Raw genomic sequence first — 26,986 nt, 5'->3', positions numbered from 1 at the left:
TGCAGCACTTCTGTTGTGTTTTGTACGTGTTTCCCATGCAGCTAGGAATAATGGAATAGGACTCCGGTTCTATTTTGTGGGTTTTTTTGTGCTTCGGAGTTTGTACGTGCTATGGAGTTTTTACGTGTTTTGGAGTTTGTACGTGCTTTGTCTCTAGGGGCCACCGTCAATATACTTTTATTTATTCATTCCACATAAAATGTAATAAATAAATCATATAATACAAAAACCAACCATTTACATTTCAACTTTTAACTATTTAAATTTTCAGCTTTTTCCTTTTAAACAAATTTAAAGTAAAACAACACAAAACACTGCAAACCACAACACAATTAAATATAAATTAAAATATGAAAACAAAAAGAAGATGCACATTCTCTGTCATATGGGCCTGCATGAATAAACTTTCTGAATCCTTTATCACCAGCAACTTTAAATAGTTGTGGATGATTACTATACCGTTGTAATGTGACCTTGTTGCACCTGGCTGTCTTTCTCTCTCTTTCCCTCTGGCTCTGTTCCTGTACTACTGCCAGTGTAACTACCGCCCCTCCCCCCTCTGCCCAGCGCAAAGCACAAGGCTCGCGTGAGGAGTGAAGCGGAGAAAAAGTGCGAGAGAGAGGGTGAGAGAAAGAAAAAAAAAAACCCCACGGCTCCCAATAAGGAGCCGCCTCGCGTCATTCAATTCAAAGAGTCGGCTCTAAGAGCCGTTTCGTTCCCGACTGACACATCACTAAAATATTGGCTTCAATCATGGCTCAGTGGTCGGGTAGTTGGAGACAACAGCAGGATTAATGCCTGTTTCTTGGAGGCAGTCAGTGTAACACACACACAACTACAACTCAGTGACTGGAAAGCTCATACTCCCACTTTTGAACAGCACGTTCGTAATACATGGTGAAACAGTCAGGTCACAATCACGCTGAAATGTGACACCACTTAGAAAAGTCACACAGACAAAAAAGGGCCCGTAAAACGCTCAGTAAGGTTTTCCATTAGTTAAAGCTTTAATCCAATTGTTTTGTTATACAGAATTTCTTTGTGCATATTAAACTTAGCACCCTCAGTGGGTCCAGTATTCAGATCTTTTTTTTAAAGTCAATTAAAAAAAAATTCCAAAACACACTTTCAAATAGTCTGACGTCATTAGCCATGTCTGGGCCCAAACTCCGCTGCAGGTCCATAAGTCAAGTGATCACTGTGGCATCACTGAGAGGCAGAAGACACTGTTGCTGGTTAGTCAGCAGCTGCTTATCTGTCTGAAGCTTGAAATCCAGCAGGATTGTAATCCTCTTTTTCTCCACCACTTTGGTAGGTGTATCCTACTGTTGGCAGCATGTGATCAAACATAAACATGGTCAGATCTGCTGCAGAGCTGCATATTTTCCAAAGCAAGAATAAACTCTAGAGGTAGAAAAATCCATGTGATGTGTGATCATCCTTGCCTAACTGACCTGTGTTTGTGTTTTTGAACAAATCTCCTGAAAAGCTTTGCAAATGAAGAATTTAGTATAGTTTGTAGTGGATGTAAAACATAAAACCGTGAAACAGAATTCCAATAAATTCGGACCTACAAAGGAATACAGTGATTATATTTTATTCAAGAAGCAATTTAGGCATTAAAAGGTCACAATGAAAACATAGAATTACAGAATAAAATATTTGTTCTTCTGAGCAGCCTCTGACTAATTTTGTCTGAAAGAGTAATGTTTGCCACAGTCTGTTTGCTGACAGGCTTATTTTTACCTACTAATAGGCTAGGCCACCTAGAAACAGGAAATTCCGCCTGTGGTTTGAGTCTGACGTCTTCAGGTTACCACATGTCTTGTTTTTTAGGGGGGTGTTTTTGCCCATAATGGAATAATAGCAATAATTATCACTCTTACATTTAAGTATGCATGACACTCATTTATCTTATTGGCTGGTGTTACAGATGATGATGACATCAGTGTGACTCCAACCTGTCTGCTGGACTCACACGCACAGTCAGTGTTGTTCAGTTAACAATTGTGTACCAGTTCACAGAAACAAGATCACAGTGAGATGTCGACTGAGCCTGGCTGTTATGAAATGTCTCTACTTTTAAACTGCTGTACAATGAACATAGCTGTAAAACAGCAGAGGCCATGCTCATACAGGAGGACAATGATGGAGATGCTGCAGATCTAAAACCACAAAGACTAGATTTTAATTTTAGTTTGGATGAAGGTTCTACTGTGAGTGAAACTAATAAACACAAAACAGGAAAGAAGCTTAAATGCTTGCAGTGGACAGGAAATTTGAACACGTCACACAACTTCTGTGGTCAAAGCTATAGGGGCTGTTTAAAGTTGGAGTATAAGGGAAGGAAGCACAGAGAGTTGATAGAAGGAGGAGCTGAATAAAAATTGGCTTTAGCTTCTCTTTGTTCTGCATTTATTATCAATGCAAACTCAAACACTTTGAGGCGTGCAGGGCTGGACGTGAGGATGGGGCACTCTTTGCTCTGTTTGCTGGGGTTATTCTGTGAGTACAATACACACGTTCTCTGTGTGAATGGTGACAGTGACAGTGTATCCATGCTTTAACCCTTTTGTACATTTTTTTCCAACTTTTTTTTTGTTGATTTGGTGATGATTTTAGCTGTGATATAGCTTGTGGCATGGATTTTTGGAGGAAATCTTTTTTTGAGTCAGATTTTTGAAATCTAGTGGCTTTTACTCATACATGTCATCCATTCTGTGTTGATGATCTTGACATCTTTGTGTACAAAAATGTAACAAAATGGAAACCCCCATTGTTTCCTTCCCTAACAATGGGGGTGTGAGAAGACCCAACTACTCCACTCCTTGTCCGTGTGAAAAGTGGTCTGTTGGATGCGTGTATTGGTGCAGCTGAGTGTACGGGTGTAAATAGTAACTAAATAGTTAATGTCACTGTGTGAACACCAAAGTGCTATTAAAATTGAGGGCACAGATGTCACACAAGTATAAGAGCGCTGCTCAGCAGGTACCATGAATTTGGTCTTATATCAATTTAGCAATAATTTATTTACACCAGCAATTATTGCCATCTACATCTGTCCCAGAGCCTCCTCCTGGTGAAAGGAGGTCTCGGGGCAGACCCAGGACTCACTGGAGATTGCATCTCTCAGTTGGCCTGCGAATACCTCCATGCTCCCCCGGATTAGCTGGAGGATAAGGCTAGGGAGAGGGCGGTCTGGGCTTCTCCGTTTATGCTGCTGCGCCCATGACCCAGCCACTGAAAAGAAGAAGAAAACAGATGGATTGACAGTTGGATGGATCAAACCATTTCTAAAGTGATTTAGGTGCAATATATTTGTGTCACCAGCAAATAAAACAAATATAAAATTTTTTTGCAAATATCATTTATATACATAACAAATAGTTTTGGTCCCAACACTAGCCCTTGTGGGACTCCACAAACAATGTAAAAACATTCTGATTTATACTCTCCCATCTTTACCATTTGTTGCCTGTTATGTAAACCAGTTTTATGATATTTCATGGTTAATTGTGTCAAACGCTTTTTTCAGATCAAAAACACCCCAACCTTAAATCTCTTACTGTCTCTGGAATGAATTCTACATTATCAAAGGTTGTGCTGTATCTTCGGATTGTCAGTTAAATGATATCTGATTTCTTTCATTATTTTAGTGCTCAATACAGTCATCCATGGAAACGCTGGAGGTGAGGAATTTTTCTTTCTTCCCATTTGTATCATATATGTTGTCTGAACTTGAGAACTAAAAGAGAGCATACTTCTCCCATACTGGCTTCTTGGATAAATCCAAGGTGATTACTCCCTTAAAAACTTTCAGTGGATGAAAATGCTGCAGCGAGTGATACAGACAGGGACTAGAAAAAAGAGTACATTTCTCCTATACTGGCTTCTCTTCACTGACTCCCGGTTAAATCCAAAATCGACTCTAAAACCAGTCTTCTCACATAATCAGGCTCCACCTTATCTTAAAGACCGTATAGTACCGAATCACCCCAATAGAAATCTTCATTCTCAGACTGCTGGTTTATTTGTGGTTCCTAGAGTATTTAAAAGCAGAATGGGAGGCAGACGTATGTCATCCAGATATGGGCCAGGCTGGCATAGATGGCAATGTCTATGTGATGGCATGCCATATCTGGCCCGATTGTGGTTTGGTTTATGTGGCCCAGGCCCATAGAAAACAGGTCTTCCCCTGATCTGGCATCAAGCTGGCACTTCTGACTGACTGGTGTCATGGCAGGGTGTATGTCAACCAGATGTGGGCCAGGTCTGGCAATGATGGCACTGTTTATGTTCCTATTTTAGTTAGAAGACCCAAATGCCATGTTGCAATACTATACTGCTACAGCCAACGTTTCAAACGCAGATTTGACAGGTTTGTTAGTGTACACTTTATCCAAAACCTAGTGACGGTTTACTCGTCTTTGCCAGTGTGTGGCTGTAGCTCAGGAGGTAGAGCAGGTCACCTACTAATCTAAAGGTTTGTGGCTCGATCCCTGGCTCTTCCAGTCTGCATGTCAAGAGTATGAATGTAGTTAGGAAGCACTCAGTTTAGAGAAAGTGTGTGAGTGTGGCATGTTATATAGAGCACTTTGAGTAATCCAGGAGAGTAGAAAAGCACTATAAAAGAGACAGACCATTCATTTTCTGAACAGAGTTTTGTCATATTACTTTTGCACTATTATGTTCCGGCACATGTTGTTATCACATGGCTTGATTAAGGTACACATTAGGCTGAAATCTGGGCCAGCACAGGGCCAGCAGTGTGTCTCCAACTGGCCCGTGGCTGCACACAACTTACACATGGCCACATACCACAAAGAATGACGGCCCTTTGGTGGCCCAGATCAGGTTTGCCAGAGGTAATCCACACATGGGCCAGCACAGGACCTCTTTAAATTGTTTGGATTCAGTCATTTACTTTTATGTTATTGTTCTAAACTGAACTGCAGATAAACCAAAGGCCAAACTCAGTGCTGATAACACAGCTGTTCCAGTAGGGGGCAGTGTGACCCTGACCTGTTCTGTGAACCCATCATCATCGTCTAGATGGAAATACTACTGGTACAAAGAGAATTATGGTGTACGTGAGAGACTATGGGATGCATTTTTTCTGTCAAATGACCAAGTCAGAGTCTCACAGGGAGGACTCTACAGCTGCAAAGGAAAAAGAGGACGTTACTGCTCAGAATTGAGCCAGTCAGTCAGGATTGACACTATTGGTAAGTTTAAATTTAACTTCCTACAACGCACTACATAAGATGATGGCTAAACCTCATAATAATGTGTTTTTATTGTACTTTCTTGAACATTAACAGTGTCAAACAGGCCTGTTGTGACTCTGCATCCAAACTGGTCTGAGATATATAGAGGAGAGACGATCACTGTCAGATGTGAGATCCATGGAGGAGACACTGAGTGGGATTATGAGTGGGAAACAAACAGCATGATAAAAGCTCCAAATCAAAATGAATACAGGATTAGATCTGCTTCATCATCCAACAGTGGAAACTATCGCTGTAAGGGCAGAATGAAAAGTTCACAGCATAAAACAACAGAGTGGAGTGATTCAGTCACACTGACAGTTTCAAGTGAGTCGAAGATCTTTTATTCATATTAACTGTTTTATCAAATCCTCATTTTTAGTTAAAGAGACAGATGTCACAACTAACACTTCATTTTTTTCACCTGATGACTTTAATGAACTGCAGACTACAATATGGCCTCATTTTATTGGCCTTTTTTATTTATTTAATTTTTTATTTATTTAGTTTTTTAGTTTTTACCAGTTGACAAAGAATTTGCATTCATCACTTGCAGGATAATTGTTTCATATTTGGTGCTAGTAGCTAAATTATCTGATGAGGTTTTTATAAGCCTGATCATTATTGTAACACTTTTCTTCTTGAATCATGTGACAATGTTTTTCTTTTCCTGTAACATCAACAGCAAGTAAACCCAGAGCCACACCGACAGCACAAAGTTTAACCATACCAGCAGGGGGCAGTGTGACACTGAGCTGCTCTGTGGAGGGCTCTGCTGGCTGGAAGTTTGACTGGTTCAGACGTGATTCAGTCTCTTCTAAAGCTCAGCTCATAAGAGGAAATGAAGCAAACAGAGATATTAGTGTCTCACAAGGAGGTCTGTACCACTGCAGAGGAGGGAGAGGAGATCCAGTTTACTACACAGAGGACAGCAGCAACGTCACCATTATGCAAATCAGTAAGTTTAATTATTGTATTTCTGCTAAACTGAGACAGATCAAGTTATGTGATCTGTGCTGTTTGTCTGTTTCTTTTTCTGACTCGGAGAGGTGGAAATGAGAAAATAGAAGAACTTCAGTGTCATTGTGACAAAGTGTGCACTCTGAAAGAGCCCTTGTGGTTCTCAGAGAAAAAAATCAATACAAGCCTTCAGTTCATTCGAATCTGTCAGAGATATATTCCTGAAACTGCTGGATAAACAGACACTCACTCAAGAACGAGATCGCACAGCGCTCTTTGTTGCACTTGCCACAAGGGAAGTAGCTGCCTCCGAACTACTTCAACTAGCTTCCCTCTGCAGGCTGCTTTTATTGGTTACACTCATGAATATGCATTTTACAAATACATGTGACATGCCTAAGCAGGCATATCTGAACAACATCAGTGTCTGTTTTCTGTGTGTGTGTGTGTGTGTGTGTGTGTGAATGTGGGTGTGTTTCTGTGTGACTTCCTGCTGATCACAAAAGGGTCATCTCCTCTCCTCCAGTATATGGCTCAACTTTAATGGTTCACCATATACAAGCATAGGCGACCCCCTAAATGGCCGGGAGTGACCATTCCTCAGAAGATAAGGAAACCAGGATCTTGCATGGAATGTGCCTGTAGTTAAACATTATGGCCTCCCCACAATTTAAAGGCTGGGGAGGAGAACAAAAGGATATCTGAACATACTCTTTAAGACAAGGCTTACAACTTAAAGCACAACAATGACAACATTTAATGAAATCACTCTAACAGAATCATTTTAGTATTAACTATTAAAAAAAATAAATTAGCAGCATAATATTCAAATGCCAGTGGCTGCAGGCTCTCTTCATGTATGTTTCTAGACTGACAATCTAAAGTTTTATATTTTCATTTTTATTAAACTCATTCATGTTCAGTTTACCCACACTGATTTGCTCGTTAACCTCCAAGTTCATATTATGCAAAGCAGACTTATTCCAACACAAGAATGTCAATAAAAGATGTTAACTGTATATATGGGTGCGTGTGTGCAACGTGTCGAGTCTGCTATATATTGCCTCAAGTGTGCTGTCTGGGTAAGGCAGGCAAAATCTAAAAACTTACCTTTATGTTGCCCGTTGCTGGCCTGAGTTTGGGCGCATTCTACGAACCTGACGCAGAGAACAAAGTGAACAATGGCCTAGTTGTTCACCCTACTTCATTCAGCTGTATGTGAACGCGCCGCCTTTTCATAACCTCTGTCACCCAGAGACAAAAGCCCCTTTTCCATTAGTACCTACTCGGATCGACTCACCATGGATCGCCACAACTCGACTCGGATTGACTGGTTTTCCATAAAAATCCAGTACTACCTAACCTGGTTGTGGTTGTCGTCTTAGCAACGTTTCCAAGCATGCTGCACCATATTTAATATGCAACATGGATGCTACAACAAAGGTGGACGTTGAGGCAAGAATATACCTGCTGCTCGGTCTGTGGCTTTCCGTCAGACTCGGGGACCACTGCGTTGTGTTTTGTAGCCATTTCTGATAGATTTCTCCCTAAGATCATGAATGCTTTTGGTCCCTTTCTACATTTGTTAAATCATCTATCAGGAACCTTAGGGTAACAGCCCTATGTCCCTAGCAGGTCCCTGAGGTCATGTGATCAGGGCCTACTTGTTATACAGCATGTGAGGCTGAGTAAGGGAAACAGAGCAGGTTGTGGAACTCTCTTCCTCTGAGCTTGAGATCTGTGGACTCAGTAGTCTCTGTAAAAAAACGACTAAAAACTCATCTCTTTGGAATTGCGTTTGGTTAACTTTTTGTCTGTTTTGTTTTAAATGCCCTGGTATTTCTTTGTGAAGCACTGTGTGATCTTTATCTTGAAAGGTGCTATGTGAATAAAATTTTACTTATCTACTTACATTCTTTAAAAATGGCGCCTATTAAGTGATGCTACTGACAAGCTCAGTGTGACAACATCACATTATAGTACCTGCTTGGATCGCTTGAACCTAGTGCGAGCAGGTACTAAAAAAGTACCTGGTATTATGTACTGTGACCTAATGGAAAACCCTGAACACCGTGGCAAACCATGCCAAGTTTATCCAAGTAGGTACTAATGGAAAAGGGGCTAGAGGTATGGTTTCCTTTCATTTTGTGAACCTGTGACTTGATTGCTCACTCTGGCTACTGTACCTCTGGTCAGCTTGACAGACTAGGACCTTCCAGTCATTTCATGTTCACCCCAGTTACACCTTCAAAGAAGAGACTGTATATAGTTTCATAGCCAAAGGACATTTTTGTTGGGACTGACTTGTAGGAACTGGGACTCTTTCATTATGAACATTGTAAATTGTGTTATTTTTATGGCATAATATTAATCACTCCAGAGGGGAGAGTGAATTGATGTCATCTGGAGATCTTTTGGCTTTAAAAGAGGGTTTTGTACGGTTCTATCCCCATTCTGGAAGCGCTCTGAGGAGAATTCTTTTATTTTTATTATTTTGTTTGTGTTGTGATTTTGAAGCCCTTCTGTGGCTAGCATAAACAAGGGTTTTCCAACAGTGGGAACACCATCGCCTGTCCAATTTATTGAACCTGTCTTGTTATTTAACTGTCATGATGTCTTTTTTATTTTTTGTATTTTTGTTTTGTGCCTTCCATGATCTTCAGAGCCCATGGTGACTGATGGATGGTTGAGATTTAAAGGGGCCAGCAGAACAATTTAAAGAACAAATTCTTTAAAAATGACTGTTTGATGTTTATAACCCAAGTTGCTCTGGAGTAGGGGCATCCTGACTATCTGGTTGGGTACAGAAAATTAGAGGGAAATTGTGCTAGGCTGTGTTAATGTCTGACAGCACAGTGTGCTCTAGGCAGCCACCGTTTCTTGAACTTGAACCCTGGAGCCCCTCTTCCATACCTGCATCAGCCAGACAGGTGAAGACATTTTTATAGTTGTTGGTGCCAGGGTTAATTGCACTAGGGGTTTGTTTTCATTTGTTTTCATGTTTAAACTGTTTGTCTGTGAATCAACTGTTTTGCAGTCACTCTACTCTTATGTTATAAACAGCAGAGTTTTTATATTTCTGTTTGTCTCCTAACTGGATCATTCTTGTGCGAACAGTTCCCATTAAGCCCCCTGTGACCCTGCAGCCATCCTGGCCTCAGATATACAGCGGTGAGACAGTCACTGTCAGATGTGAGATTCAGGGAGGTGAAGGAGCTCAGTGGACGTATGAATGGAGTCCAGCCAAGTTAAACACACCTCCAACATCCAATGAATACAGAATCATCACAGTTACTGAGTCTGACAGTGGAGGATACAGCTGCCGGGGCAGAAGGGACTATTTCTTCACAGAGTGGAGTGATATCATCACACTGACTGTATCATGTAAGTTGGAGATGTTTCATCAAAATTTAAATCCATTGACGGCTCTTCTTTATTTCTATTATTTTTATTGCACGTGTGCAGTACTACCTGTTGCACCAACATATGATGCAGTTGCTTCAGTTTCTTTTAGCATGTTATCTGTTTTTGAAATGAATCTTAGAGGTTTCAGGTCTTGCTTAAAGAGTCTGGTCTCATGAGCAACATACACTGCTTTTTCACTTAAGCACCTTTTCCATTAGTAACTACTCAGATTGACTTGCCATGGACTGCCACGACTCATCTCGGATCGACTGGTTTTCCACTACAATCCAGTACTACCTAACTTGCGTGGTTAGGTACTAACATCCAAGTAGGTACTAATGGAAAAGGTGTCATGGTCCCCGTGCCTCACCGGCTGACTCCGGGTTAGGCAAAATGTGTTTGTTTTTGTTCTCTCTCTCTCCCCCTCTTCCTCTTCCCCCTGCTGCGGCGGTGCCCCTGGCTCACGCACCTGTGCTCATCATGACACCTGTCGCTGTTTACTGCAATCAGAAGGGCTTCTTAAGATGGCAGACCTACGCTACTTGTCGCTGGAACGTTGAGCCACCCGCATTCTCCCTGGACCCGTCCCTGTATCCCTGAGCGAGCGAGTGAGCGAGAGGAATGATTGGAGGAAAAGGAGTGGGATTGTTGCCGAGAGAGTAGAGTGTGTTTTTGGACCCTTCCCCTTTCCCTCATACCCTGGAGCCCTGGACCCTTCCCCCGAACACTTGTATATATATATTCACCTGGTGAAACCACTGTAAATAAACGCACTATCAGCTTTTGCAAAGGTCTCCTGGTCTGCGCCTGAGTCCGTGTCAAAAGGGGCTTTAGTGAAGTCTGAACTGCAAACGACAATATGGGCTTCTTTTTTTGGACACTGTTATGTAAAAATAAATACCGTACACTTTACTAAAACTCTTACAGTTACAGTTTGAAAGTTATAAATTATTATATTGTGACTTTGTCTTGATGTTCAGTCCTAATCGTATCCTTCTTATAAAAATAAAGTATAGTTACAATACATTTAAATAAAAAAATCATAAAAATATAAATACTGTCAGGAGTTTTCCTGTATTGCAACCCAGGTCGGAATAAAAAGGCTCAGACAGGTTTACGTGTACACGGTCGAGACTCAGGGAGACTCGCACTGCTGCAGTAAAAAGGAAGAGACTTTATTCAGAGAGCACATACAGGAAGAGAGAAAATAGAACTGCAGGCTTCCTGTGTAACTTCCCCATTTAGGAGTCTGCACAGAGTTGCAGAGTTTAAGCTGAATACTGAAAAGAGCAAACACATTTAGATAATGAAACGTACTTTTAAGCATAACATAATAAAAATCCCAAAATCCTAAGAAATCTCTTAACATTCCCTCCTGTTGTACATGTGTATATGTACAGTTCATAGCTTATTGTATCAGTCTAAGGCCACTTGTAAACATTTTTATTTTATATGTTTTATATGTTATATCTAAGTGTCTATCTCATTATCATCTTCTTCAGTCTGTGACAGGGTGATGTAAGCATGAATTGAAGCAGAATAACAGTATTATAACACCAACAAAAACAAGTCCTTTAATGAGCAGGGACTTCCAAGAGCCGCTTAAAAGCCACGTAAGCCAGTCTTCTGTGTTTGCGGCATAGTCTCGTTGTTGTGCATCCCGAAGTTGTCTGAGTGTTTTCAGAGCATCAGTCATGTTCGGTGAGTGCACATTATCTGGAATGTATGTGCAACATGTGTTTCTAAAGAGGACACCTTTCTCCTTTCTCAGCGAGAATCATGTCCAACGCTACCCTGTGTTGCATTACTGCAATGCACAGAGCATCGATCTCCTGATCCCATTCGTCGTTGAATTTACATGAAGCATTCAGAACCTTTTGTCTTTCAGTCCAAAATTTAAATTCCTCTGGGACATCGGAACCCCATATGGAATCATGCTGCTTGAGGTCTGGGGTGCTTCGTCTTTTCCTTGTTGTTGACGTTGAAGTTGACGTGGCGTCCATGGTTATCTTGAAAGTGTGGTCAGATATGAAAGTGGGAGCGCACTGACCTGTCCAATTCCCAGGAAGGTAATCCCAGGCCATCCCTTGCACCCAGAAGGTGCCATTTGAGATGAGGTGGTGTTTCCCATTGGCGTGGATCCGTTCTCTTGGCGGTAGCATAGGCTGTGGCTCAAATTCCCTTTGTTTCCAAGAAAGACTGGGAATGATTTAGCCTTACTTCTGTGCTTCACTTCAACCCAGAACCATTCGTCACATGTGCCATTTCGCAGTCCTATCTGGAGAGGTTCCTCATGGTTGACCACGATTCCCTGGAATTGATGCCCACGGCTGGCGTAGCTTGCGGCACACTTTGCTTGAATTATGTCCATTCCCTTCGCATACAAGGTGGCGTATTGTGTCGTTGGGGGCATATAGGAGCAAACATAGCAGTCTTTTCTGGGTGTGCTGTCATGTATGCATTGATACCATGCGTTGTTCATCTTCTTTCTTTCGGGTGAGTGTTAAGAAACTCACCAGGAGTGCAACATTAGCTACTAGGAGGACGAGTGTCTTCATGATGACCAGACACACCTGTGACCTCTGATGAGTAGACTACTGGCAAGAAGAAGAAGGCGGGGTATACCCGATCAGCCCTCCCTCCACCAATAGATCACCATACAGGAGTTAGGGGTGTCGGCGTCTAAACGTTTAGGTCGTCACTCACTTTTTTGCAGTGGCTTTGATAGATCCAAGACGGAAGGTTTGAGAGTTTGAGAGAAAAGGCAGTAGGTGTGGTGAGTAGCACTGATAAGGACCTTCCCACCTTGGTGAACTCCGATTTTTCTTTTGGAGTACTTTGATCAGGATCCAATCACCTGGTTTCAACCTGCAAGATACTGGAGAGTTGTTTAGAACAATCTCTTTATTTTCAAGTAATTTCAAGTTGTGAGTTTCTGAGAACTTTGTGTCAGTCTCATCCACATTTTTACCAGGCCTATACACTCAGACCATGGTCTCCCTGTTTCTTCCATGCATTTTCTCAGTCTCTGTTTTATTTCCTAGTGCTTCAGAGACCTTACTGATTACTTCATTAACAAAATGTGTCCCATCGTCTGATCTTATCAGAGTGGGGATGCCATCTATTGAAATAAAATGGTTGCACAAACATTTTGCTACTGAGATGGCGTCTGCTTTTTTACTGGATAGATTTCTATTTTATTTTGAGATCACGTCTATGATCACTAGAGCATATTCTGAGCCTTGGCATTCATTTAGCTCAATAAAACTCATGTGGATTGTATGAAAAGGATGAGGTGGTGTGCATTATGTGCATTATGTTTTTGGCAAATCATGCATGTTCCGACAAATTTCCGAAATTTTATCTACCACTCCTACCCCCCTCCTGTTGACAATAATGCTGCTGATTTGTGTAGGGACTTTGGTTTGCTATTACGAGTCATCAAACCACTTTCTAGCTGTGCTCCACATTTTAACCACCTCTTTTGTTCTCTAGTTGGTGCGGCTTTCTGTTCGTTTATAAGCACATCAAGTGGTATTTGCATTGAGGAGTCAGACATTAATGTGTCTATAGTTTGTTGTGCTGCTGCTTTTGCTGCTTGATCTGCAAAGTTATTGCCTTTAATGACCTCTGAGCAGCCTTTCTGGTGTGCAGCACATTTACAAAATGCTAACTATATATTGTATATTGCTAACTATATAGTGTATATATTTATATCTTGGCCTGCGTGTGTGAGGATGTCAACGGTTTCGCTTCTACAACTCTATCTGCTGTGTAGATGCAGCACTACATTTTGACTTAAGGCATTTTAGGCAATTCCTATTTCTCAAAGAATTCATACATCTTACATATTTCAAACTTTTAAGTTAGGAAAAACTTTGCATTGCTTATAGCTCATAGCTCACAGCTCTAAAACTCGTCATTGTTAAATCATGTGCCTAATCATTATATGTCACTGTGATCCACAAGTATGATCACAAATTTGTTCTCCAAACTTACAAAACAAACAAACAAAAACAAAACAAATTGCCTATGGCATCAAGGCTTTGCGTTCATATTAATTGAGTGTAAGCTGCTTTCTTCATTGCAAGTGTTTATTGCCATAAGGTTTAATTCACGCATCATATCACTGAGTTCTAGGTTCAAATTATCTCTTCTGACCCTTTCCAGAAATAATTTCACATATAACAATTTGAGTATGTGTTGTCTATTCATTCTATTCATAGAGTCTATTCATAGAGTTCTGTTTCTCTCTGTGAGCTGTCTTGACACACCACAGGCACACAAATTTCCTGTTTCTGCAGACTAATCGAACTCTTTTGTTTCTCTTCGTATTCATAGTCTATAAAACCTCTTTAATTCTACTAAATCTTGATCTAAAAACAATACACCTTTATTTCACACACACTTTTAAATTGAGCTCTTTCAGACATTAGGAATCATCACACACACTTCCACTCGTTCACTCACTCCACTATGAACCTTTGTAGTGATATACTTTCTTTTTTCTTTATTATTTTTGTGCAGATCACACCCAATCACTCAAAATATGCTTCCATACGAGTATTTCAGACATGCTTTTCAAGATATATAGAGGTCACTCACTGTACATCCACAGTACTGAATTCAAACTCTATTTATACAATTGTAGTGAGCAAAACCAGCATCTCCATGCGCGTCACCGCTCCTCATTAGCTTGGTAGTGTCCACATATTTATTTAATTCAGCTTCTCAATCTTTTAGCTGTTGTATACAGGGTTTGGCTCATTAGTTGTTAGTATAGGTCTTCATCTTAACAAAGTCTCATCTAAGATGACAGGTTTACAAGCAGGTCAAGTGTCTCTATGCACCTGATTAGTGTAGTTAGTTCCTTATTTTCTTCATCTCATATATCATTGTACTGAGGTTGAGCAAACCTTAAGCTTGATTTAGACTACTTCTAACAATCTTCCACCTCACATCATAACTGACTGAGGTGCCTCTTCCCATTAATAGTATGTCATTATTAATGTTTTCATTGTATTGTTTTTCCTTTTTTATAACAGCAATAGTATATACACTACTTCACTACTTTACTACTAATATACAATAGTATATTAGTTTATATTTTATTATGTATCCATCACGGGTCTGTGTGAATCTGCAACTGCACACCTTCCCAAGCTGGAGACATTTTCCTTGGCTGAACAATGACGCAGCCTTAATATACCTTATGCATCTCTCTTTTTTATTTGATATATCTTTTTTGTGAATTATCTGGTTTCATGCATTCTATTCATTCTAGGCACGGTCATCATGCCAACTATGTTTCATTGTTAATACCAGTTTACAGGTTGTTAACCTTCCTATTATCTCCTATTATCATGCTTTAATTTAAGTTAACCTTAATTTAACCTTTTGTTTATTCCACTTCATTCCTCTTTCCATGCTTTAAAATATTACAACTCTTGTGTACTCTTTGTTTTCTTTTTAGCTTCCTTTTCAGCATTTATTTCTGCTTGGAGGGTTTCTTATAATTTAGTCAATGCATTTTCCCTCCCACGTGGGACATTTAGGTTTTCTTTGGATTTCTCCATCTATATGCACTAATTTGTCCAGCTCCTGGACATTTCTTTTCTAACCACTGCTCATCAGCAGTGAGTTACCCATTTTAATCCTTTTAATTTTAACACTTTACAACTACACAACTGCGGCACCTTCTCTGGCACGAGAATCGAGAGAGGTAGTTGACACGGCCTTCTACTTTCAAGCTATTCTTGAAAGCGGTGTCACCTTTACGTGATGAAACACGACCTGTTTCTCTCTTTTCACCAGTACTTGGGTGGCCAACAGCAAACAAAACAGTGGAATGGTTCAGCCTCCTTATTGTGCTGTAAATTCAACTTATTCCACCAACAAAAATAAAACAACAACAATACCTTTTCAACGCGTACTACGTCTTACGGACCAGGTTTATCTAAAATAGCTTCCAGCCCCTTCCAGGCGAGCATTTACTTCTAGAAACCCTACTAAAATAGCTTCTAGCCCCTTTTTCAGGCGAGCGTTTACTTTTAGGAATGCTACCAATCCCTCTGGGCGAGCCTAGACGTTTTACGCGAGGTGTCTGAGTGTTAATATTCACCTGGTTGCTGCCGGTCTCTCAGGTCTACCTCATCGACCCCCACCGCCGTGGACCACTTATAAGAACGCCGGCCAGAACCCGAACGTTACGACTCTGGACTTTATATCCTCTACCTAGAGAGGAGCTGTCGACAGACTTCAGTGCGGGCTTCTCACGACGGCAGGACTCGGTGAGGCTTTCCTGTGGGGTCACACAAAAGTGCTGTGTCCCATCCGGCTCGAAGGACCAAGAAATGTCAGGAGTTTTCCTGTATTGCAACCCAGGTCGGAATAAAAAGGCTCAGACAGGTTTACGTGTACACGGTCGAGACTCAGGGAGACTCGCACCGCTGCAGTAAAAAGGAAGAGACTTTATTCAGAGAGCACATACAGGAAGAGAGAAAATAGAACTGCAGGCTTCCTGTGTAACTTCCCCATTTAGGAGTCTGCACAGAGTTGCAGAGTTTAAGCTGAATACTGAAAAGAGCAAACACATTTAGATAATGAAACGTACTTTTAAGCATAACATAATAAAAATCCCAAAATCCTAAGAAATCTCTTAACAAATACAAAAAACACCCAAAACATCAATACAGAATTAACTGGGTTACATTCTTATTACTGATCAAAAAACTCAGTTATGCCTCAAATTATGCTTCAAAATTCAAATGGTCTGTTAAGAGATGTATTCTTAAACACTTCTTCAGTTGAGAATCAGAGAGGAGAAACACACAGTTTTACTTGCAGCAAGGGCAGCCACAGAGCACTCGCACTGAGAGTGAGAGTGAGAGCTCTGAGACTTGCGCCGTGTCACTGCCCTGGTCTTTATTTATACATCAGTGGGTGTTTGTTCTTTACATTGGAATGTGGATGTTTAGGTGTGTGTATGTGTGTGTATGTGAACCCATAAAATGACTTCCTAAACCTGCTGGCCTGGAAGTCCAGCAGTTCATCTAAACAAAATGCACTTAGAGTAAAACAGATATAGCTACGTTAATCCTACCGTAAAACAATAAGACAAGGTATGTCCTTTCCCATGCTCCCAGGATGTGGGTGTGGATATCAGAACACTCTGGAATGCACACAACGTTGTTACAGACTTCCTAGGATGGGACATTCTTTCAATATGCCAACAACTATATACTTCTAAACACAAATGATTATATGCAGCATTCTACCATATGCAAACTTATATTATTAAAAGGTTATGCTGACTACTAAATACAGTACAATTTTCCATTGACATTCCCTCCTGTTGTCAGTGTAACTTTTAAGTGAGATATCAGTATGTAACATCTTGTTGTACATTTTCTGTCACATCGTCATTAATCACACAAAGTCTTCATGGTGCAACAGGTCGGAGTCATCATCATCATTTGTCACGGCTATGTATGCAGCAACAGTGGAAAATATTATGCAGTTAATCATGAGTTTTAGACATGGCAGGATACATGTTACAAAAACACAAAATTAAAGTAAAAATACTCCAACTCCGATGAGTAGTCTTTTTAGCACCTGTAACCAGGAGCCAGTATAAAGCCAAGAAAACCAGTCACTTGTATCACTTACATAGTCCTGATTTTGGGCCTGCTGGATCTCTCTCAAGGCATTCAGGGCGTCAGTCATGTTTGATGAGTGTACATTGTCTGGTATGTAAGTGCAGCAGGTGTTGTTGAAGAGGACACAAAGTCCCCCTTTCTCTGCTAGTATCATGTCCAGAGCTACTTGATGTTGCATCACTGCAATCCGTAATGCATCGATTTCCTGATTCTGCTGTTCGTTGATCTTACACGAAGCGTTCAAGAAAAGTCCAAAACGGTAGTCCAAAGTTTCAATCCTCAGCATGTTTTTTCCAACTCCAACCCAGGGGAACAATGAATGGAGTACTTTCTGTCCGGTAGTCCATAATTTGAATTCCTTGGGCACGTCGCTTCCCCATATCGGATCATGTGGTTGAAGTTTAGGGAACGTTGATCTTCTTTTCCGGTGTGCTGTAGAAGTGGTGTTTACTGCAGTCATCCTGAAAGTGTGATCTGACAGGAATATAGGAGCACATGTTCCTGTCCAGCCTGGGGGCAATATGAAATATGCCCGTTGTCCACATAGCCAGGCCATTCCTTGCACCCAGTACGTGCCATTAGAAGGTCCACTCATATTCACAGGGGCGCCCTCTCCGTGGCCTGCAGTTTGGACACAGTTTGTGGTGTTTCCAACGGGTGTGTTACCTTTCTCTTGTTGATAACACATGGAGTGGTTCTTCCCTGGCAATTGGTCCAGGAACACTGGGAAGTGGATAGATATATTCCGGTTTATCACATTAAAATTGATCCAAAAGAGTTGATCACATGTTCCATTACTAAGTCCAACAGCATGTGAGATTGTGTCGTTGGTGGTGATTTGGCTGTGTTGAAATCCAATGCCAGCAAAGCTAGCTGCACACTTTGCTTGAGTGTTGTTCATATATTCACCATACAGTGTGGGGTGTGTCGACGTGCTGGGCATATGAGAACAGACATAACAGTCTGTATTTGCCGATTCTGCCTTTGTCCTGTCGTGAATATAACGGTACCAGGCATTGTTCATCCACGGGTGGATGTGATCTTGTGTCATGTCTCTTAGGTGGGAGTTGTCGTGCATCCATCTTTTCCGTCTGCCTCGTAGCTCAGCTGTTGTTGGCGTCAGCTGGGGTCCTGTAAAGGTGAGCATCATAGTCAAGGTAACCAAGAGGGTCCACCTTCTCATGGCTGGCACAGGTCCGTCACACCCTACTGCTTGGTTACCTTAGAGCTGGTCAATGGCTGGAGGTTGAAGTGCGAGCAATTCCCTACGGGCGCCCAATCAGCACTTCCCCCTCACCACTGAAGCAGCCAAGCGAGGGTGAAACTTTCCTTTGCTAGTTGACTTCTGTGGAGGAAGTGGAATCCTCTGGGACCTCAAGCTTTTTGCAGTGGCTCTGATGTATCCAGGAGGGTCTCTCTGCTATTTTGCAGGCCGTTGGAGTAGTCAGAAGCACTTGGTATGGACCCTCCCACCGTGGCGAGCTCCAATTTTTCCTTTGGAGTACTCGAACAAGGATCCAATCACCTGGCTTCAACCTGCAAAAAATAGGTGAAAAAGAGTCTTGCGGCAGTTTATTGTTTAAAACAACTTCTCTGTTTGCTAACAATTGAGTCATCCAATCCGCCAGAGTGGTTTCACGGATTTATCTAGTGGCTCACTAGTAACTGGTAATGGAAAAGGTCGCCCATGTATAATTTCAAATGGGGACAGTTTGTTACTTCCTTGTGTTATTCTCATCCACATTTTGACCAGGCCTACACATTCTGGCCATGGTCTGCCAGTTTCTTCCATTGTTTTTCTGAGCCTTTGTTTTATAGTGCCATTTGTTCTCTCCACTAATCCTGCACTCTGTGGATGGTAGGCACAATGATGTTTTATACTGAAACCTAGTGCTTCAGATACTTTGCTGATTACGTCATTTACAAAATGGGTTCCATTATCCGATCTTATCAGAGTAGGAATACCATATGTTGGAATGAAATGGTTGCATAGACACTTTGCGACTGAGATTGCGTCTGCTTTTTTCACTGGGTAGATTTCTGGCCATTTTGAGAAAACATCGATAATTACTAAAGCATATTTTGAGCCCTGACACTCATTCAATTCAATGAAGTCCATATGAATTGTATGAAATGGGTGAGGTGGTGTAGGAAAATGTCCTCTTTTTGGTCTTAAGTTACCTTGGGTATTGTGTTTTTGGCAGGTCATACATGTTCTCACATATTCTTTTGCTGAAGTTTCAAAATTTAAAGTATGAAATTGTTGATTTATTATGGAGATCATCCCTCCGGTTGAAACATGGCTTAAGCCATGGCTCACTAGAGCGGCTGTTTTGTGTAATGATTTGGGAAGAATGGGTTTTCCTGCTATTTTCATTATGTCATCAGTGTCTAGTACTGCTCCGTGTTTTAGCCATTGCCTTTGTTCTTTCGATGATGCTGCTTTTTGTTTGTCCTGCAGTACAGATAGTGGAATAGTGTGATTTTCATGAGTTGTTAATAAGACTGTGGTTGCTATGGCTGCTGCTTTTGCAGCTCTATCAGCAAAATTGTTTCCCTTAGTAATTTCAGAGTCATCCTTCTGATGTGCTGCACATTTGCAAATTGCTAAATGTCGCGGTAGTTGTACTGTTTGTAACAGTTGCTTCAGTAGATCTGCATGCTGAACTGGGTTTCCAGAGGAGGTAACCATTCCTCTGTTATCCCATATTTTGGCAAAATGATGAACTGCTGCAAATACATACTGGCTGTCTGTGTGGATGTTAATATCCTGTCCTTTATGTATTTCACATGCTCTGATTACTGCGATCAGTTCTGCACTCTGAGCTGAATGTGTGTGTGGCAAGGCTCTTGCTTCCACTATAGTGTCTATTGTGGTTACTGCATATCCTACACAGTTACGCCCTAGTGCATTTTTTGATGCTGAACCGTCAACAAAGATGTCAGTAAAACCTTCTTGTGGTATACTGTAAATGTCAGCACGTGGTTTAGTTTCCTCTTCTAATTTTTCCACGCAACAATGTGCTTTTCCCTCCATGGGTGTTGGCAACAATGTGCTAGGATTTAAAGGTCCACATCTCACTATGTTGATGTGGGATTGTGAAAGCAGTATGCCAACATAGGAGAGTTGTCTCGCGTGTGTTAAAAAAGGCAAATGTGCTTGTAGCAGTATAGAAGTTACTGCGTGTGGTACTCTAACAGTCAGAGTATGTCCTAAAACTATGTCAGCAGATTTTTGCACTGCCTCTGCAGCTGCTGCACATGCTTGTACACAGGTGGGCATTCCTGAGGCCACTGAATCAAGTTTGCTTGAATAGAAAGCTAGTGGCCTTTGTTTTTCTCCAAATGATTGTGTCAATACTGCTTTCATGTATCCCTTTGTTCCGTCTACGTTTAAGTAGAATGGTTTGTCATAATCTGGTAATGCAAGCACAACATTAGTTTGGAGCACGAGTTTTAGTTTAGTAAATGCTCTTTCTGCTTCTGGTGTCCACTGTATTTTATCTTTTAAAGCAAGATCTTTTCCATAGATTAGGTTTTGCAGTGGTTGCACCTGTGCCGCATATTCGGGAATCCACGCCCTGCAGAAATCGCATAACCCTAGAAAACTCATCATCTGTTGCTTAGTTTGTGGCTGTGGTGCATTTTGTATGGCCTCTTTTCTTTTGTTTAAAAGTTTTCTTCCTGCGCCTGAGAGGGTGTGCCCTAAGTATGTTACTTCAGGTCTCCATAATTGGAGTTTACTCAGAGACACTTTATGGCCTTGCTCACCCAAGTGACGTAACACAGCCATAGTATTTTGTTTACACCAGGGGTCCCCAATCCCAGTCCACGAGGGCCGGTGTCCCTGCAGGTTTTCGATGTGTCCTTGATCCATCACAGCTGATTTAAATGAATAAATTACCTTCTCAACATTTCTTGAAGTTCTCCAGAGGCCTGGTAATGAAGTAATCATGTGATTCAGGTGTGTTGACCCAGGGTGAGATCTAAAACCTGCAGGGACACCGGCCCTCGTGGACTGGGATTGGGGACCCCTGGTTTACACCCTTCCTCTGTGTGGCCAGTCACTAAAATGTCATCTACGTAAAGTAGGAACTGCCCTCCTGCTGGCAGGAGGCAGGACATCATTGATTTCTTTAAAGCTTCAGCATAGAGAGTGGGGCTGTTTTGAAATCCCTGAGGTAACCTAGTATAGGTGTATCTCTGTCCCTCAAACGTGAAGCCGAACAGATATTGTGAGTTAGGATGTAAAGGCACTGAGAAGAAGGCATTTGATAAATCTATCACTGAGAACCATTGTTCTTTTGGGGTGACTTGATTCAGTATAGTGTGAGGATTTGCTACTACTGGTGGTATCATTTCAGTAATTTCATTTATTGCTCGCAGATCATGTACCAAACGATACTTTCCAGTATTAGCTTTCTTGACTGGGAAGATTGGAGTATTGCAGGTAGCAGACTTGGTTTTTATTAAAATTCCTGCTTTCTCCATATCCTTTATCACTGGCTTAATCCCTTCTGTTGCTTCCTTAGATAATGGGTATTGTGGTCTAATGGGCCTGTGGGATGAAACAGTCTGTACTGTTACTGAGTCTGCGTTTTTTATTAATCCCACATCAGTTGGTCCATTCGACCACAATGTAGAAGGTAAACTTTTAAGTGCTGGCTCTTCTTCCAGCGAGAGAATTTCTCATTCTTGTGTACTGTCGTGCAGATGAGCGTTGGGTGTAGTTCTTATCACCCAGCCAAGTGTGTATCTCATGCACCCTGTTCTTTTACCCTGTGCCCAACCCTCTCCCTCTGTAGGTGTATATTTATCATTTTCTACCTTTTGCAGGATGTCGCCTAATTGATACCATTGTGTACCTGCTGTTTTTGCAACTGACACATGGGGTTTTGTGATCCTGTTTAGTTTTTTTACTAGGTCTGGTTGGATCACTGAGCACACTACATTTCCGTTTTTTGTAACATATAAGTGTTGCAAAGTCAAATATGGGCTTTTTAGGCTGTGCACCTGTTTATCATACAGAGGATCTGGGCCTGGGGTTTGTTTATAACGCAGGGTGTTGTGATACTCAGTTGGATTCATTTTTTCAGCACTTGCGGGGAGATGTTTTTCAGCTGCTTCTTTGAGCTGCATAAGCGGTGGCAAACCTAATGACCAGTAGTAGTTTGGCTCTCCTTTTCCTTCCCTCTGATAGGGGTCTTCCTCCGCTAACATTATTTCTGCTATCATGCCTATTTCTGTGGGGACAACTCCTATCCCTAGTTTTGTCATTGCATCTCTTCCTAGTAAGTTTACTGGGCAGGTTGGGTCTATTATACATGGCATGTAACAGGAACGTTGACTGGGTTTATGCAAAAATGTCAGTGGCATTGTTAGTGGCTGGGTTTTTACATGCCCTGACGCTGTTTTCACCATTACTACTTCTCTAGAAAAGGTTGTGCATGGGGGCTCTACCTTAAATACTGTTTTACAAGCTCCTGTATCACACAACACTTGCAACTTTTTGCCATTTACATAGACCGTAAGTGTTGGCTTTCCGTCCAGTAAACTTACTAGCTGATGAACGTTATATACTTCAGCTTCATCCTGTTCTGAATTGTTTTGTTTGTTTGTTAACGCTTTTACTTCTCTTTCATCTATCTGGCTCTCCCTGTCATCTGTCTGAGTGATTGCAGTTAGTCATTCTGTGTCAGGCGTGCTCTGGGTCTTACAATGGCGTGCAAAGTGACCTTCTTTCCCACACTTCCAGCATGCAGTACTAGAGTCACCATCTGCGGTGTATGTGTATCTCTGTCTCCCTCTGCCTCTTGCTCTTCCTCTATACATTCCTCTCCCTCTCCTTTGACCTCTGAAACCTCCCCTGTAACCTCCGCTCCCACTAAAAGCTGTAAAAGCAGTGTCAGTGTCTAGGGCAAAAACTGAGGCCTTCTCTTTGTTTTTCACTACTGTCTGAGCATGATTAGCATATTGAAGCGCCTCATCTACTGTGCCTGTATCTTGTGTTACCCAATATTTTTCTACATGAGACCTAATGCTTGGCAGTAATCCTTTAATAAAAGCACGTTTAAATTGTTGCTGATATGGTGATTGTGGGTCATCAGCATAATTTAGACCTGAGTTCTGTCTGAAAACTGGTCTCAGCCTGTCCATATATTCATTTGGGTTTTCTGTGTCACTCTGTTTAACTTGCCCTATTTTACCATAGTTGGCTCTTGGCGCTAGTTGTTGACGGGCCCTATCAAACACAGGTATTAATGCTGCTTGGAGATCAGCATGACCTGGGGGAAACGCTCTACCATCTGGTAGGGAGCCGGTAAAGTCTCCCCTAATCCTTCCCCAGGAGAGCCCTAGGCAGTCCTGGAATAACTGCATTACCTCGTGACCGTTTAGATGCCACTGGGTAATTACTTCACGCACGGCAGCTTGCCATGGTTCGTACCCTTCTTGTATTAATGGAATGCCTTTTATTACATTTTGTCTGTCTTTATGTGTCCACGGACGGTACACAAGAATTGTGGGTCTGTTGTCCCTGCCTCCTCCCTGACCATCACCTAGAAGTGTGCCATATCTGGGGTTTGCTACTTCAACTAATGGACATGCTAGTGTAGATGGCGGTGGTGGTGGGTCTGGGTGTGAACCACGACCGTCGCACTCTTCTCCAGAGCCATAATCAGATCTTCCTGGATGAAAATCTGTTTCATGCTTGGCTAACATTGTTTGTGCATCCTCATATGCATTTTCAAATTTAATTTTCATTTGTCTTGTCCATATGGGAGATCGTTTAAAACGAGATTTTGGTGTAATCCTGGTTGTTTTTTCTGCAGCTGGTGTGGAAGGTTGAACAGAGGGGTTTAAAAGAGAGTTATGCGGGTCTGTTAGTGGAGGTCTTTGTTCAGCACGTGCCTGCTTTATAGTTTCATCATCAGGGGTTATTAAAGCTGCTGCTAATTGTTTTTTCTTTTCCTCTTTCTTTTTTTTGTTTTCAATTCTCTTTTCAGTTTCATTTTCCCATGCTTGGAAAAGTCTATACTCTTCTTTACGTTTTAATTTTTTCTTTGGGTCTTTTGTTGATGTAATTTCTTGTTTCAAGGCAGCTCTCAGCTGGGTAACAGCTGAGGGACTGCATTTCCCTTCCCAGCTGCGGTTTTTAGCTTTTCGTGGATTCCTCCACCTATTTGCACTTATTTTACCTGCTCCGGTTTGTTGTTTTTCTAACCATTCCTCATCAGGTGTTAATTTTACTTGTTTATTCCCCATTTTCAAAGATTTTGCTGGGCCGTCACTGGCACGCTTGACTTCAGAGTGGTTTACTGATACGGCCTTCGACTTCACCCTACAGGTGAAGCGGTACCAGTTTTATGAGACGAAACTCAACCGTTCTCCTTTGTCACCAATACGTGAGCCTCAGCAAAGAAAACAAATAAAATAGAAGTAGTTCAGCAGCTTATTGTGCTGTAAAATCAACTTACTTCCAAACACATACACACATAGACATTTGCGCGCTTTTACAATTTGTCACGAAGTAATTACGGCTACCTCTAAAACCTAAGTCTAATTCAGTTCCTTTCCGGCGAACCCAACCTATTTTAATTTGTTATGAAGTAATTACGGCTACTTCTAAAACCTAAGTCTAATTCGATTCCTTACGGCGAATCCTAACCTATTTTATTCTTCTATTTTGTTTGTTATTTTAAACCTTTGCGGCCGTTTTATATATCAAAATAGTGTTTCTCACCCTCGGACGTCTCACTGGTGATTCGGATCATCAGACTGAATCCCACCGCCGTGGACCAGACTAAAAACACCGGCCCGAATCCGAATTCACGGTCCGGGTCTTTTCGGCCTCGTCTAAGAGGGCTGTGCACAGACTTCGGTGCTGGCTTCCCACGGCGTCAGGAATCAGTGCTGGATCCTGGAACAGAGTCACAGATAATAGTTCTGATATTTTCTGATCCGGCTCGAAGGACCAAAACAATGTTAAGAGATGTATTCTTAAACACTTCTTCAGTTGAGAATCAGAGAGGAGAAACACACAGTTTTACTTGCAGCAAGGGCAGCCACAGAGCACTCGCACTGAGAGTGAGAGCTCTGAGACTTGCGCCGTGTCACTGCCCTGGTCTTTATTTATACATCAGTGGGTGTTTGTTCTTTACATTGGAATGTGGATGTTTAGGTGTGTGTATGTGTGTGTATGTGAACCCATAAAATGACTTCCTAAACCTGCTGGCCTGGAAGTCCAGCAGTTCATCTAAACAAAATGCACTTAGAGTAAAACAGATATAGCTACGTTAATCCTACCGTAAAACAATAAGACAAGGTATGTCCTTTCCCATGCTCCCAGAATGTGGGTGTGGATATCAGAACACTCTGGAATGCACACAACGTTGTTACAGACTTCCTAGGATGGGACATTCTTTCAATATGCCAACAACTATATACTTCTAAACACAAATGATTATATGCAGCATTCTACCATATGCAAACTTATATTATTAAAAGGTTATGCTGACTACTAAATACAGTACAATTTTCCATTGACATGGTCTAATTATAGCATTTGATCTATGCATTCATAGACTTTATAGGATATTATGTTGCCGAAAAAATGAACAAATGCCAGGCCCGGCGTTTCCCGGGCCTGGCAGATCCCCATGTACTAAATAGAAGTGAAGAAGTTAAAGAATTGAAAAGGGGAGGGAGGGAGGGGCACGTAAATGAGAATGAACCGCTTGTGGAACTGGGGGAACCTATATAGATGAGAGCCGGAAGGAGCGTGTTTGGAGGCGTGGTCACACTCCTGAAATTCTGATACTCAATCTCCAATTGTGAGTCAACATTTTTTGTGACATTGAATTCAGAGTTAAGAGACGAAACATTGAGAGAAAATCTTTGTTGAACAGATAAACCCCGTCCTGTCCTCACTGTGTCTCCATCATGGCTGAGTCCTGGAGCCTCAGTAACTCTGAACTGTGAGGTTGAACATCCGTCTGCAGGATGGAGCTTCTACTGGTATAAAGCTGTTCCTGATCTATCAGAGAAATCCTCCAGTTATGAGCTGCTACCTGATGGCAGTGGGACTGCACAGGACTCCTACATCATTCATGGACAGACACACACAGCAGGATATGTGTGCAGAGCTGGAAGAGGAGACCCAGAGTATCACACTGATCACAGTCAACCAAAGTTTGTCTGGTCTGCAGGTCAGTTTGTAATCTTTGATCTGTAATAACGTCACATATGTTGGACATCTTATTACATATCACATGACAGATGATGAAGACATTTATTGGTAAACACAAGCAAACACCCTCTTACACAAGTTTAGTGCGTTCAGATAGTGTGAAGACTTGTGTAGCGCATACTGTACACCTCTGTGTACAGCACACTGTTGACAAACTACAGGAAAGCAGGTTTACAGAAACTTCAAGTAGCTTCTAATGACGCCTGAGATTATTACTGAGAGACCCAGATGGTTCAGTGCAAGTGACTTCATTCAGTGTTGTATTATTGTATGTGTAAAGTTATTGTTGCTTTAACAACTATGAGATTTTGTAATGTGTAAACACTGATTGACTGACCAAATATGCTAATTAAAATATTTGCACTGATCTTCAGAAGATGAAGTAGTATTTTTACTGTGATATTTTGAATCCTAACATCTGTGAGCTTTGTCTCTTCACTGCATGTTGT

General features: G+C 41.5%; 1 protein-coding gene across 1 annotated transcript in view; it reads left to right on the top strand.

Annotated features, from left to right (window-relative positions):
• The first annotated feature begins 2,447 nt into the window (after positions 1-2,447).
• Positions 2,448-26,986, top strand: part of LOC120433546 (immunoglobulin superfamily member 1-like) — a 91,826-nt gene continuing 67,287 nt past the window's right edge. The window contains exons 1-6 of the mRNA XM_039599840.1: positions 2,448-2,505; positions 3,657-3,689; positions 4,956-5,225; positions 5,322-5,594; positions 5,953-6,225; positions 9,345-9,611. Of these exons, the coding sequence (XP_039455774.1) occupies positions 2,469-2,505; positions 3,657-3,689; positions 4,956-5,225; positions 5,322-5,594; positions 5,953-6,225; positions 9,345-9,611 (1,153 nt within the window). The 5' untranslated portion in view covers positions 2,448-2,468. The remainder of the gene's footprint in view (positions 2,506-3,656; positions 3,690-4,955; positions 5,226-5,321; positions 5,595-5,952; positions 6,226-9,344; positions 9,612-26,986) is intronic.

Source organism: Oreochromis aureus, linkage group 3, assembly GCF_013358895.1.
Source record: "Oreochromis aureus strain Israel breed Guangdong linkage group 3, ZZ_aureus, whole genome shotgun sequence".
NCBI lineage: Eukaryota > Metazoa > Chordata > Actinopteri > Cichliformes > Cichlidae > Oreochromis > Oreochromis aureus.
The sequence above is the reverse complement of the archived record's forward strand: the minus strand, read 5'-3'. Positions and strand labels throughout refer to the sequence as shown.